Genomic DNA, 12,056 nt, shown 5'->3' with positions numbered 1-12,056 from the left:
TAGGTCCCGGGCAGAGGCCACGCCAAGGCCCACATGCTGTCATGTACAAGTGACAAAAATCAAGGTAACAAACTGATACACAGGATACGTTCTATCCTCCACCTTGACAAATACCTTAGTACAACACAGAAGGCCAGGGTCGCGTTTCGCGTTCTCTGATCTCTTGGTTTCACAGTGGAATGCAGCCATCCAGGGAGAAGCGGGCCCGAATGCCAGCCCACCCCCTGGCACCATCACACACACTCAGAGGGGCTTCACGCGCCCCCATACAGACGCCACGGGCGTGAATTCTATCCAACTCCTCCATTCCCCTGCCCTGCTTGCCTTGTCGGCCCTTCAGCCCACAGGTGCACACACGTCCATGGCCAAGGCAGCATGGCCTTCCTTGGGCTGATGGATCTGGGAGGGGCCCAGGTGGGACCTGGAAGATGTCTTGAGACCGCCAGGACAGGGAACTGAAGGGTCAGAACCCAAAGCACAGTCTGGAAGGAGGAGGTGCAGGCTCCAGATGGGCTACCCCTTGGGGCGCCCCATGAGAAGGAACACACCCAGACGGCGGGCCAAAGGCCAGCCCTGTGGGCATGGGTCCTCTCTTGTGCCTACCTAAGGGCACTCACAGGCACCACCGTCCTCATCTACGTCATTTCCGAGACCCGAGCTGCTGCCTCTGACCATCCTTACTTTGACAGCCAAGCTGACCGGTAAGGTGGTGCTTGGAACCGGAACTGGCTTCCAACTGGGTCTCGAAAAAACACCAGCCACAATAAACACCATGCACTTCCACACACTTACGGGCAGGCTATCGGTGACAAGTGCATGAGTCACGGCGTTTCTTCTTCAGGAGGCTGCCCATCCCCCGCCCCAGGAGCACTGATTCATCAAAGTTTGTTTTCAATACTATTATTTTTAGTCAGCCAAACAATTTTTAAAATGACAATCAAGAGGGGGAGGGGGAGGGCAGAGCCACCCAAGAATATGAATTGTTTCTCTTTCAGGAGCTCGCCCAGCCCTCAGTCAACAAGTGGCACGGCTGGGTTTCTCAGTGTGCACCGGACGTAGGTTCCATCACCACACCGAGGTCCTCCAAACGGTGAGCTCTGTGGGCAACTGGGTGGGGGGGTGCCCCCAATGGAAACCGACTGACACTGCCTCGAAAGGGAATGATGAGTGTTTCCTGAGCACCTACTATGTGCCATGAGCTGCAAATACTGGCTTGATTGCTGTTATCTCATTTCAGTTGATTTATGGCGGTCCCATCCCCATTTCAAAGATAAGGAAACGGGCTCAGTAAATGGAAGCAAATGTACCCAGGGTTGCCACAGAGCCAGCAACTGGCAGGCCCAGGCCAGGTTTGTCAGACTCCAGTGCCCTTTGCTCTCTCTTCATTACCATGCTTTTCCTGTCCACCCCCGCATCCCCCCCCCACCCCTGCTCCCCAGGTAATATTTTAAGAATCTGTTTGGTTAGAGATAAATGGCAATGCACAAAATTTAAAGGGACAGCAGGACCGACCAACTCACCCTGCCCTCCCAGGCACACAGAGACATAAGGCTCACCTGGAGTCTGAATTCAACGAGGCTAACAGAGACTTTACAACAGGAACGATTTGAAGCAAAAGGAAAAACCCAATTTCCATCATCAGTGCCTGCTTTCAGCCCCTTGTAACTCCTCAAAAAGTCTTTTCTGGATCCATTACTCCACATTTGGGCTCAGCCCAGAGGTGATTTTTTAAGGAAAAAATGCCTTTTGGCATTTTTGAGCTGTGACAGCTTAAAAACAGACCTTTAAAAAACACACACCCAAAAAGCATCACTATTTTCAAGAGTCCAGTCTAAAAGGAAAAAAAAAAAAAAGGTGACACCTCAGAGCTACAACTTGGCTTGGCAATCGGTGATGCAACACTGAGCGGCAAAAGCAACCAGATTTCCAGCTCTGGAGGTTTCGAAGGTAAACCCTTACCCAGGGTGTCCTAAGCAGTACTCTCTCTCATCCTCAACCGAGAGCAACGTGGTAGGAGAAAAACTTGCTCAGTATCAGCACGCCTGGCCATGGGATACAGAAAAAAGTACTTTTTCGGGGGAAACTCATTTTTCACTTCCTAGCTGGGGTATAAACTTGTAACCTCCACGCTGCCTAACAAAAGGCACAATGCTTTCGAAATCAAGTAGAACCTTTCTTTATATAGATGCTTGAAAAATAAATAAAGGAGGCTTCCTGGGTAGGCTCTGACATATGAGCAAACATTTTCCACAGGTATCCTTTATAATGCCTACCTCTTACATTTCACCATTTTTAGGCGTCTGTGGTCATTAGAGTAAGTAAACTTCCTGCTCTGAGAATAGCCAAAAATAGCAACAAAAGAAGAAAAATTGCTCGCTGCATCTCAAGACACGCAGCCTTCGTGTCTTTATCCTCGAATTCGGTTATTTTTCCATTCCTTTGTAGTTAAATTTCACTGACGTAGACTCACAGGGTTAAGAGGGAGGGCAGGAGGGAGGGTGGGGAGAGAGGTAACATAATCAAAATTAAGACTGGATTACAGCTTTATTACTTTCAGTTGTATAAATTAATGGGCACCAGACTGATGGGGTCTTAGGACATTAATAATTAAGAAAGACCTGGGCTGTATTGTTCAGCTGAAGGCGTGCAAAGGGGAGCTTCTGAAATGGTTTGCATGAAAACCACTTGAGAGTTAGAAAGGCCCGCTAGTAAGGCTTAGCTCACCTACGAACAGAGAACATCTGAGGCTCAGAGACGTTAAGCGATTTGCCCCAGGTCACACAGCTAATCAGAAACAGAGCAAAGTCTAGAACTTACCCAGGTCTGCTGACTCTTGCCTCCAAAATGACCCCAAAAACCTTGTTTATAATGAATTTTTCTTTGACAGCATTGATGGGGAGAAAAAGCCTGCTAAACAAACTTTAGCCCAGTCCAGAATTAGCCAAACTTCTTAATTAATAGGCTTCTACGGTGTTTTCATTTTCAACTGAGTCTCTCTGTCAAAACATTCTGCAGCAGTGTGCCACTGTGGCAGGCCCGCTGCTTACAGCTGAGGCCTCAGATAATCAACACCGGATAGTGTGACTTGTGTTACAGATTTGTTATTTCTAAAACTGTTAATTAAATCAAAGCAAAGAATAATGTTACACACTCACGCACACACCTGCGCACGCACACACGCGCAAATTACCGTTGTCAGGAGTCAGAAAACCTGTAAAGCTTGAGGGATTCAGCCCCCTGGCATCAAGAAAACAGCACTTAGAAATCCAAGAGGATGAACACACAGAGCGTTATTACCTATCCAAAGAGCCCATGTTGGCAGCCAGTGGACTAGAAGCTCCAAGAGGGTAGGGATGGTGTGGTCTTACTCACTCTATCACCCCTGCCACCTAGCACAGGGTTTGGCTCCAGGTAGGTACGATGCAGGACAGCACAGAAATGGACTGGACAAGTTCTCTGGAGATCTCTGTTCTAAAACTTGGCATACAGTAAAATTAGAGACCAAATTTCTGCAGGGTGGGGTGAATAATAACCTTTTCCAACTGTTTCCAGGAACCACTGTGCTTGAAGGTGGAGACGTCGAAGGCTCCAGGGCCAGGAACCTCTCAGTGGTCACTAGCTGACTGCCCGCCCTCTCTGGGGAGGAGCTACTATCATCCAACAGCGCACCAGCCATTCCTGTCTGCAAAGGGTGGTAAACGTCCCAGCCCCAGGCATGCTCAGCAGCAGGCTGCCTTCAGAAGCAGCCTTTCTGGGCACTTCTCTTCCCAGCCAACTAATACCATCAGATGTGGATTTGGGGAAAGGTGCAGAGTTTTGTTTTTGTTTTTTTTAATAGGTCAATACATCAAAGCAGAGAAGGACAAAAGTTAATTAAGACTAACCATGAGCCTTGTTGATTGAGAAAGCTGCAGCCCACTGCAGAGAACTTAAGAGCATGCATAAGAGTCTGGGGGGCGGGGGGGGGGGGAGTGGATAAAGAAGATGGGAGAATAAGGTAGAGGGAATAAAGTCCCATTTCAATTTTTCAAGCCAGAGCTGCTTGGTCCTATTTATTTCATAAAGGAGCTCACACAGAACAATGGCTGTATTGTGCATCAAACGGCATTAAAATCCCCTAATAAATTAACAAGTGAAAATTAATGGTCGCTCAGTCCATTAAATCATGTTAATTTTATTTCCATTAAAATAATACAGCAATTACAAGTTTACATTATTAAACCAATATTTATTTTTCAAAAACTCATTTTAATTGGATTCCTGATGTGATAAGCTTGAGCCACGTTCTCTCCATTTCGACAGCTTCTTGCATTTCTCATCAGAGCTAAATGACTACCATATTGGCTGACTTTTCTCCGTGATTAAAACGGTCCTTTAAAACTTGACATCCTTGCAAAGACCTTTAAAAATATACCATTCAAAGCTCTTCCGTTCACGCAGAAACTCAGGCTTACAGGATTCAGTTCAGCAAGTGTTAACCAGGGACACGGAAAGGCTAGGTCACACCAAAATTCTGAAATTCTAAGTATCCACATCAAAAAGTTATCCAGTTTGTATTGACACTCTTTGTTACATTCTGAGCTAATATACCTAAAGTCACTGTTCCTCCCACCCAGGAAACCTGAATTTCAGGTTTGCTATACTAAATTACTTTTTACTTCAAAGAGAGAACGCTGTACTCGGAGTAAATACTGCACTGCACGCAGGTCACTCGCCCTTCCGAGCATGCTATGATGTCACTTATTTATAACAGTACTCAGTTTAGCCAAAGACAGAAGATAAAGACACCCTCATTGGGCAGCCCTGGTGGCTCAGTGGTTAAGCGCCGCCTTCAGCCCAGGGCCTGATCCTGGAGATCCGGGATCGAGTCCCATGTTGGGCTCCCTGCATGGAGCCTGCTTCTCCCTCTGCCTGTGTCTCTGTCTCTACCTCTCTCTCTCTCTCTCTCTCTCTCTCTCTCTCATAAATAAATAAATAAAATATTAAAAAAAAAAGACACCCTCATTCTTGTAGATTGGTATCACCACGTACCCAAAAGCTCACATGATCACCTTGTAGTCCAGAAACTTCCTTTGGATAATAACTCCTCACATTGACTCCTCCCTCCTCTTCCCACCTCCTCCCACAGAATTAACGGTCTGTCCCCATGTCCCTGGGCACTTTGTACATCCTTCGGGAGCAGCTCATTTCTTGTATCTTTGGCCAAGTCTGTCTCCCCCTCTAGACAGGCAGCTCCCTGAGAGCCTAGGGCCCTGCCTTGCTCGTGGTGGCAGATATTTAACAAATGGGTGAGCAATTCAGTAACAGAGGAGTGATGAACACGGGAAGCTAAAAACCTAACCCTTCTTTCTGTGAAACTCCCGGGTTGACCAAACATTTCCACAGGCCTTAGAGCATCCTGATTTCACAGGTGCAGACATTAAGGGGAACTCCTAAGTCCCTCCGGATATAAAAATGGCAAGATCCAGGACTTGAATCCTGTGCTTTTTCTGGAGACAACAGATGGCTGCCATTATTCTATTTTCTGACAGTGACTTCCACAACATTTAAAAGACACATTATAGTCCCACCCTCAAATCACCCGATACTAAAACTCATTTTTCTTCTGTTGGGTGGGAATAAAAAAGCAGTAGCAGTTAGACCCTCAAATAATGCCTTATTAGGGTTTCCATTACTGAAGTGGAAGCTCTTCACAGGCAGGGGCTGTCTCAAATTTACCTCTGCATCCTCTCTCCTTGCCTGGAATATTGACTCAGACCTAGGAGGGGACCAAGGATTATCAATGAATCAACAAGATCCAACCCTGTGACATCTGATCAGGATCCGGGAGCAAGGGGGTGTCTGTAACACGCACTGGCCCAAACATACGACTCCTGCATGCAAGCGGCAAGTTCCAAGGTTCCAAATGTCAAGGGAACATCAAGTGGCATCTAGGTCCAGCCAGAGCTTCGAGCCAGCCCCAGAGTCAGCTACTGTGGTGTCCGGGCCCCTCCTCTTCCTAGCCCTGTATGGAACCAGAGAAAGGAGAGCATGGACCACCTCCCCGGCAGCCAGAGGTGGGCTTGCTTCCAACGGGCTACACCACAATGGTGTTCTGAGCGCCTGTCAGAGAGGCGGGTAGACAGGAGATAGTGAGGTCAACAAGGTATTAAAGAAGCCACTCCTGCAGCCCTGGTAAGAGGTCTGCCCCCAGACGTCTGAGAAAGGAGCCTGAAGGATGACGGTCTTTTTCCTTTCTCCCTAGGGTGAGAATAGCTTGGCAAAGTCCAGGTGACTTAACAGGAGGAGGCTGTGTTAAGAGGCCAGGTTTACTGAGGAAGAGGAAATGGCAGGTGTCAGACCTGGTGTTGGGTTCAATTCCCCCATTTTCCTCTGGATGTTGACATGAGAACGTGCTTGGACACAAGAAAGCCCCAATTCCCTTCCAAACGAACCAGACATGAGGTCTGCTCCAGCTCCCAACCACTGGGCCAAGGCATGGAGCCCATCGGTGGAAGCACAAGTTATCAGTGTCCACCAAAACCGTCATGTTGCAGTGTGCCTGGCCCCTCACTGCTGACACAGAAGGCACAAGCCCTCTCTTCCTCTCCGAGGCAAATGCTGGGACTCCCTTCTTCACTGGCAGGAGGATGCCTGCTGCTTTACTCCGATACTCAAGGCCGGTGACAGGGAAGATGCTGTTATACAACTTGTCTAAGTCCTGCCCCGACCGCCAGACCTCAGAGTATCCTGATAGCCTCTCTGCTGGGGTATCTAAATCAAGCTCTTACCATTTCCTTGGCACTGGTCTCTTTTACATTCTTGGGACCGGGAAGCCTGTACCGCTCCAGCTCCCCTGACTGCCGGGACAGGTTAGAGCCGGCGTAACCCAAGCAAGCACGCAGTCTGGAAGATCCGAGGATGCAGCCGCAACTGCCAAGGGTTGCTGCTGCTGATCACGATTACGTCGTAGCCAAAACACGCTTGTCAAATCTCCCCAGACTGAGGTCTCCTGAAACCCCAGGGCAGTTTGAACCACCCAACGCCCCACACCCCATGGGATAACTAGGCTAAGTATCTCCCTCGGTCAACTTCCCAAAGCCCTGGTTACAAAGGTAGTGCAGAGAGAGCAGACAATATGACCATCACCACCACACTCTTTGGGGCTGAGCAGACACGCTGATACCACTGACGTGGAGGCCAGCTAGCCACCTTCCCAAGACGTGGCCTTTAGTTTTCTGCCCACGACCAAAACAGTGGCGGCCGTTGCCAAGGGAGACAAGGTGACCCAGAGGCGTGGGCACGAAATCCGGGGATGGAAATCCATTTTGTCTGGATCCACCCAAGCAACTGGGTTTCCCTGAGAAAAGATTAAAAACAAAATCTACCTTCATATAAGGCCCCTGCCAAGGCAGGTGGAAAAGATGCCCCACTCCTAACAGAGTCATGAGAAGGCCGGATCGAACCTGCTTGCTTGAACTCCTAGAAGTGTCCAAAGTGTTCCTATGCCTCAAGCTGTGGAGGACTTTGGAGGAGGGAAAGAAGGGCCACAGCTACGCTCACCTGGAGGGCAAAGCCCTACCAAGGCGAGGGAAAGCCAGGGCTCTCCCCCAAGCAGTCACCAACCCAAAGACACATCATCAGCAACCTTACCAACCAACCAACCAACCAACCAACCAATATGCACAGCCGCCCCCACCCCAAGCTAACTGTGCTCTAGCATTCAGCAAAGAATGTATTTGGAACTTTCGAAGTAGAGAGCGGCGCGAAGTAGGAAAAGGGGCGCAACTGGTCAGAGTCCCAAGTCCACCGGGCCAAACCTTTTACCTCCCTCCTTCAGTTTTCTCCACTTTTAAGAAAAGGAGAGAAATCTGAAGTCTGACGGCCTTATCTAGTCAGCAGGAGTTTCTTGCTTTCCTGATCTCATTAAAACCATGTGAAAGTGCTCTGAAAACTGTAAAACACTTCATGCAGCTGTTCATTTTATAACTCATGCCTTTTCTTTCCTTTTTCTTTTTCTTTTTTTCCCTCTGTTTCAAGGCACAAAGCACTTGTCCTCAATGCACCCTGACAGGTAAGAAGGCACGTTTTGCACATCCCTCCCCAGACGGGAGATGTATGACGCTCATTCACCCTACCCCCGCACTCCAGCCAAAGGAATAAAGAAGGATTCAGAACCAGAGCTGGGACCAGAATCCAAGCCTCACGACCCCATCACATCACACCACCTCCTCTGAAGTCAATTCTGGCTCCGGATCACACACCCAGGGCGCACTTCCCAGACGACACACAACCTTCCCTCGCCTTTATTGACTGGATCCACCCAGTTAAAAAAAAAAAAAAAACTATATATTACTTTTTAAGTCAGCACTCCCACCATATGTGGCATTTATTTCCAGAGGAGGCCTGTTCTGGGTTCCTGTGGACAGATGTTGCTTTGTGCCTGCCTCACACGGCGTGTACAGCTGCCCCGAGCAGGTGGCCAAGGATGCAGTCCACTCCTGGCCCAGCAGCAAGGAGGACCATCTTTGTGGGGCTCAGGCCCTGCAGACCCTCTACTCCTAACTCTGCAGCCTGGGACCCCGAGGACATCCCACCCAGATCCACACATACACACACACACTCCTTTGGTGCAGAATCAGACTTTAAAGGGGGCCCAACCGGGAGAGACAGGAGGTTAAAGTGCACACACACACACACCTCCTCCACGACACACACACACACACCCCAATTCCCAGCCAGGGGCAGCGAAACTAAAAGAAGGCCCTGGGGAGTGGAGAGAAGTCACTGACCCCTTCCATCAGCCATCTGTGAGCTCCCGCCTGACCTAGCTAGCGCGATGCGAAGGAGAAAGGAGGTCCAGACAGATGGCAAAGCGCTTGGAGAAGGAGAGCTCTGCAGGAATGCGAGGGCCGATGCGAGGCCCACTTTGGGGTGCGTTTTGTTATCTGATCAGCTCTGCCTCTCCTACATTGGCCGCAATCTCAGGCTGAAAGCAGGGCGCGCGCGCACACACACACACACACACACACACTCGTCGGGGGAGGGGGGAGGACCCTAACCTCTGCCCCCGTCTCTCCTCTGCAAGCACCGCGCTGCACCGAAAGTGCGTGTGCGCGGAGGGGGCGGGCGGCGGGCACAACCCGGGCTAAAAATACTCGATAAAAATGCTAATCCCGAAGGCAAAGAGAGAACCAAGAAGGAACCTGTCAATCACGAGGCTCCCGCTCCGCACCCACAGCCCCAGCTGTACGGACTGCATTCCTGTTTGCGGAGGAGAGAAGTGGGGGGACAGGCCCGAGGGGAAGAAAGGGAGAGAGACACCACCACCTCCACGAGCGCGGGCCGCGGGGGCGGGAGGGGGAGGCGGCGGCGGAGGAGGGGCTCCGGCCCGCGGAGCCGAACAAAGCGGGCCTCAACTTCCAGCCCCAGCCCCAGCCCCGCCGAGGTGGGGGCGGCCGCGTCCAGCGACACCCCCTCCCCGGGAGGCGCAAGGCGAGTGTGCGCTCTGGGAGGGAGCGCGCCCCGTGGAGGCGCTGGGCTCTGAAATCTGTGCAAGTCCAGAGGCGGTTTTGTTGGGGGTCCCCCCCCCCGCCGCTCAGCGCCTTCCTGACCGCGCTCCCGCTGCCCCCCCCCTTGCACACACACACACACACGCACACACACGCGCGCGCGCACCAGCCCTCTGGCTCCCACCCCACCCGCCCGCCCCGCCGCGCTGGGGGCACCGGGCGGGCGCGCCCCCGGGTCGCTGGGGCCCCCCACCTGGGGATGGTGATGCACTTGGTGTTGACGTTCTGCGTGGTGATGGCCTTCTCCAGCTCGTCCAACTGCCCGGTCTTCTTGAGCTTCTTGACCAAACTCTTGACCGCCTTCTCGCACCACTTCTCCTCCTGCCCGTTCTGCTCGCCCTTCTTCCAGCCCAGCAGGCGCTTCACGATCGGGGGGGTGAAGGGCAGGATGGACGACATGGCTGGGGAGCGCGCGCGGGCGGCGAGGGGCGCCCCCGGCGGGGCTGGGCGCGGACGGGAGCTCGGCCGCCCGAACTTCGCCTCAACTCCCGGCCGACTTGCCCGAGCTCCCGGCCGGGCCGCGGCGCTGCAGCCAGCGGGGCTCGGCGCGCGGCCCTGCGCCCCCGAGCGGCTCCCGCGGCGGGAAGGAGGCGGCGGGAGGCGGCGGGAGGCGGGCGGCGGCGGCGGCGCCGGGTCGGGAAGGCCCCGGGCGCGGGGCGGAGGCGGCGGCCGCGAGACTCCGAGTGGCAGAAGAAAGTTTGGGTTTCCGCACGGGGTTAGCTGTTTGGGTGCCGCCTCCAGGAAGGAAAGTCCAACCCCCAGCCAAACTTTGCTCGCCTCGCCCGCTTTGATGCGCAGATCCCTCCGCCTCGCCCGCCTCGCCCGCCCGCTTCCCTCCGCCTTCCCGGCTCGCTCGCTCGCTCGCTGGGCCGGCCCGGGGCGTGCGCCGCGCTCCCGCTCCCGCGCCCGCGCCCGCGCCCGCTCCCGCCCGCTCCCAGTCTGTGTTTCATGCAAATCCGCGTGCAGCCTCCTTTCCAGGCGCTGTCACCGCCCCCTCGCCGCCGGGGCTCCCCGCCTCCTCCCCCGCGCCCCGCCGCCTCCGCCGCCTCCGCCCCCTCCGCCCCCGGGCGCCCGGCCCACCCCCAGCCTCCGGGAGGGCGCCCGGCCTGCCCCCGCCCCGCGCGGAGCACGCCCACGTGGGCGACCCGGGGCCGGCGGCGGCGCTGGCTGGTGCGCGCAGGACCCCGCGCGGCGCGGGCCTCGAGGGCGCAGGGCGCCGGGAGGAAGTCGTGGGAACCGGGCGGCGCGAGGGGAGGGCCGGGTCCTGCGGCGGCGTCCACGCTGCGCTCCCGGCACCCACACTCAGGAAGCTCGGCTGCAGCGGCGGGCTGGAGAGCCACACCGGCGGCGGGCGGGTGCACCCCTAGGGCCCCCGCCCCCCCCGGCCCCGTCCGAGGAAGGGCGCACGGAAGGTGGAGGCCCAGGAAGTCGGGGCGCGCTCTGGGATGCGCGCGCGCTGACCCGCGACAGGGGCCTTGGTGGCGCCGGAGACCCGCGAGCCGTGGGGTGCTTTTTTTATTATTATTATTTTATGTTTTATTCTCTCATCGGTGAGATCCCACCGGCCGAGAGCCCCCCGAGCCTGTGCGCGGAGGAGAGAACTGGGATCGGGGTGGGGGTGGGGGCTCTTCCAAGTGTGGACGTGGGGACCCCAGAGACTACCTTGGAATACTAGCCGGAGCCAGGGGTCCTTTGTGCATCAAGTCCCCGGGCAGAAAAATGGGCCTCAAAGACATCTGTTGAGTTCAGGAAGAAAGGAAGGGGGGCGCTTTAGAATTTATCTTGGGGGAGGGGGGGAGATTACATTACTGGGTGTTTGCAACCTTATGATACCTCCTCCCCCCCCAAAAAAAATCCGAAATTCGACACCCCCCCAAACTGGGAGAGAGCTTTGTTTCCATAGCTGTGAACTCGCAAAAAGTGGGGCAAAGGGGGAGTCCTCGGGAGCTTTATGTATGCAAACTTAGGCCCGAAGGGAAGCAAAGAAACGCCGGCACATTGGGGCACCTGGGGCTTTTCTCCCCACCAGCAGAAATCGGGGGCTTCTGCGCACGAACCCCGCGGCTGCTTTCAGGAATTACTCCAGACCCTCTGGGCGTTTATCCTGTTGCCCCTCCCCTGCCAGGCCTCTAGCCGGGTGTCTACCGCCTTTGTTTGTTTTTAACAGCAGGAAACCCTCCTAGTGAGAAAGACGTTATCCGCTAGCGGGTGGGGAGTTACAAAGCCCTGTGAGGTGTGGCCCAATCCACAAAATCAGCCCAGTAGCTGCAGGGGTCCCTGCCTTAGAGAGAATGGCCTCCACCCCACCCCACCCCACCCCGGGCCTGTCCGCTGCTGCCCCTGGGGACTGAGCTCTTCACACTCCTCTCCTAACTCCCCTGCCGCCTGGCCCTGAGAACCCCTGAACCCCAAGTGGGGCTGTCCCTTTCCTGGCTAGTCCTGGGGTAACCTGCAGCCAGTGTGAAGTTTCACTCCCTTCTTCCCAGCCTTCATGGAAAAGGTAAA

At 54.1% G+C, this 12,056-nt stretch overlaps 1 protein-coding gene across 1 annotated transcript in view; it reads right to left on the bottom strand.

Moving 5' to 3' along the window:
• The window catches only part of SMAD3 (SMAD family member 3), a 113,581-nt gene extending 103,629 nt beyond the window's left edge, over positions 1-9,952 (bottom strand). The window contains 1 exon segment of the mRNA NM_001170829.2: positions 9,745-9,952. Coding sequence (NP_001164300.2) covers positions 9,745-9,950 — 206 coding nt within the window. The 5' untranslated portion in view covers positions 9,951-9,952.
• Positions 9,953-12,056: the final 2,104 nt, after the last annotated feature.

Source organism: Canis lupus, chromosome 30 (genome assembly GCF_011100685.1).
Source record: "Canis lupus familiaris isolate Mischka breed German Shepherd chromosome 30, alternate assembly UU_Cfam_GSD_1.0, whole genome shotgun sequence".
Taxonomy (NCBI): domain Eukaryota; kingdom Metazoa; phylum Chordata; class Mammalia; order Carnivora; family Canidae; genus Canis; species Canis lupus.
Note: the sequence above shows the minus strand (reverse complement) of the source record. Positions and strands in the feature narration are given on the sequence as shown.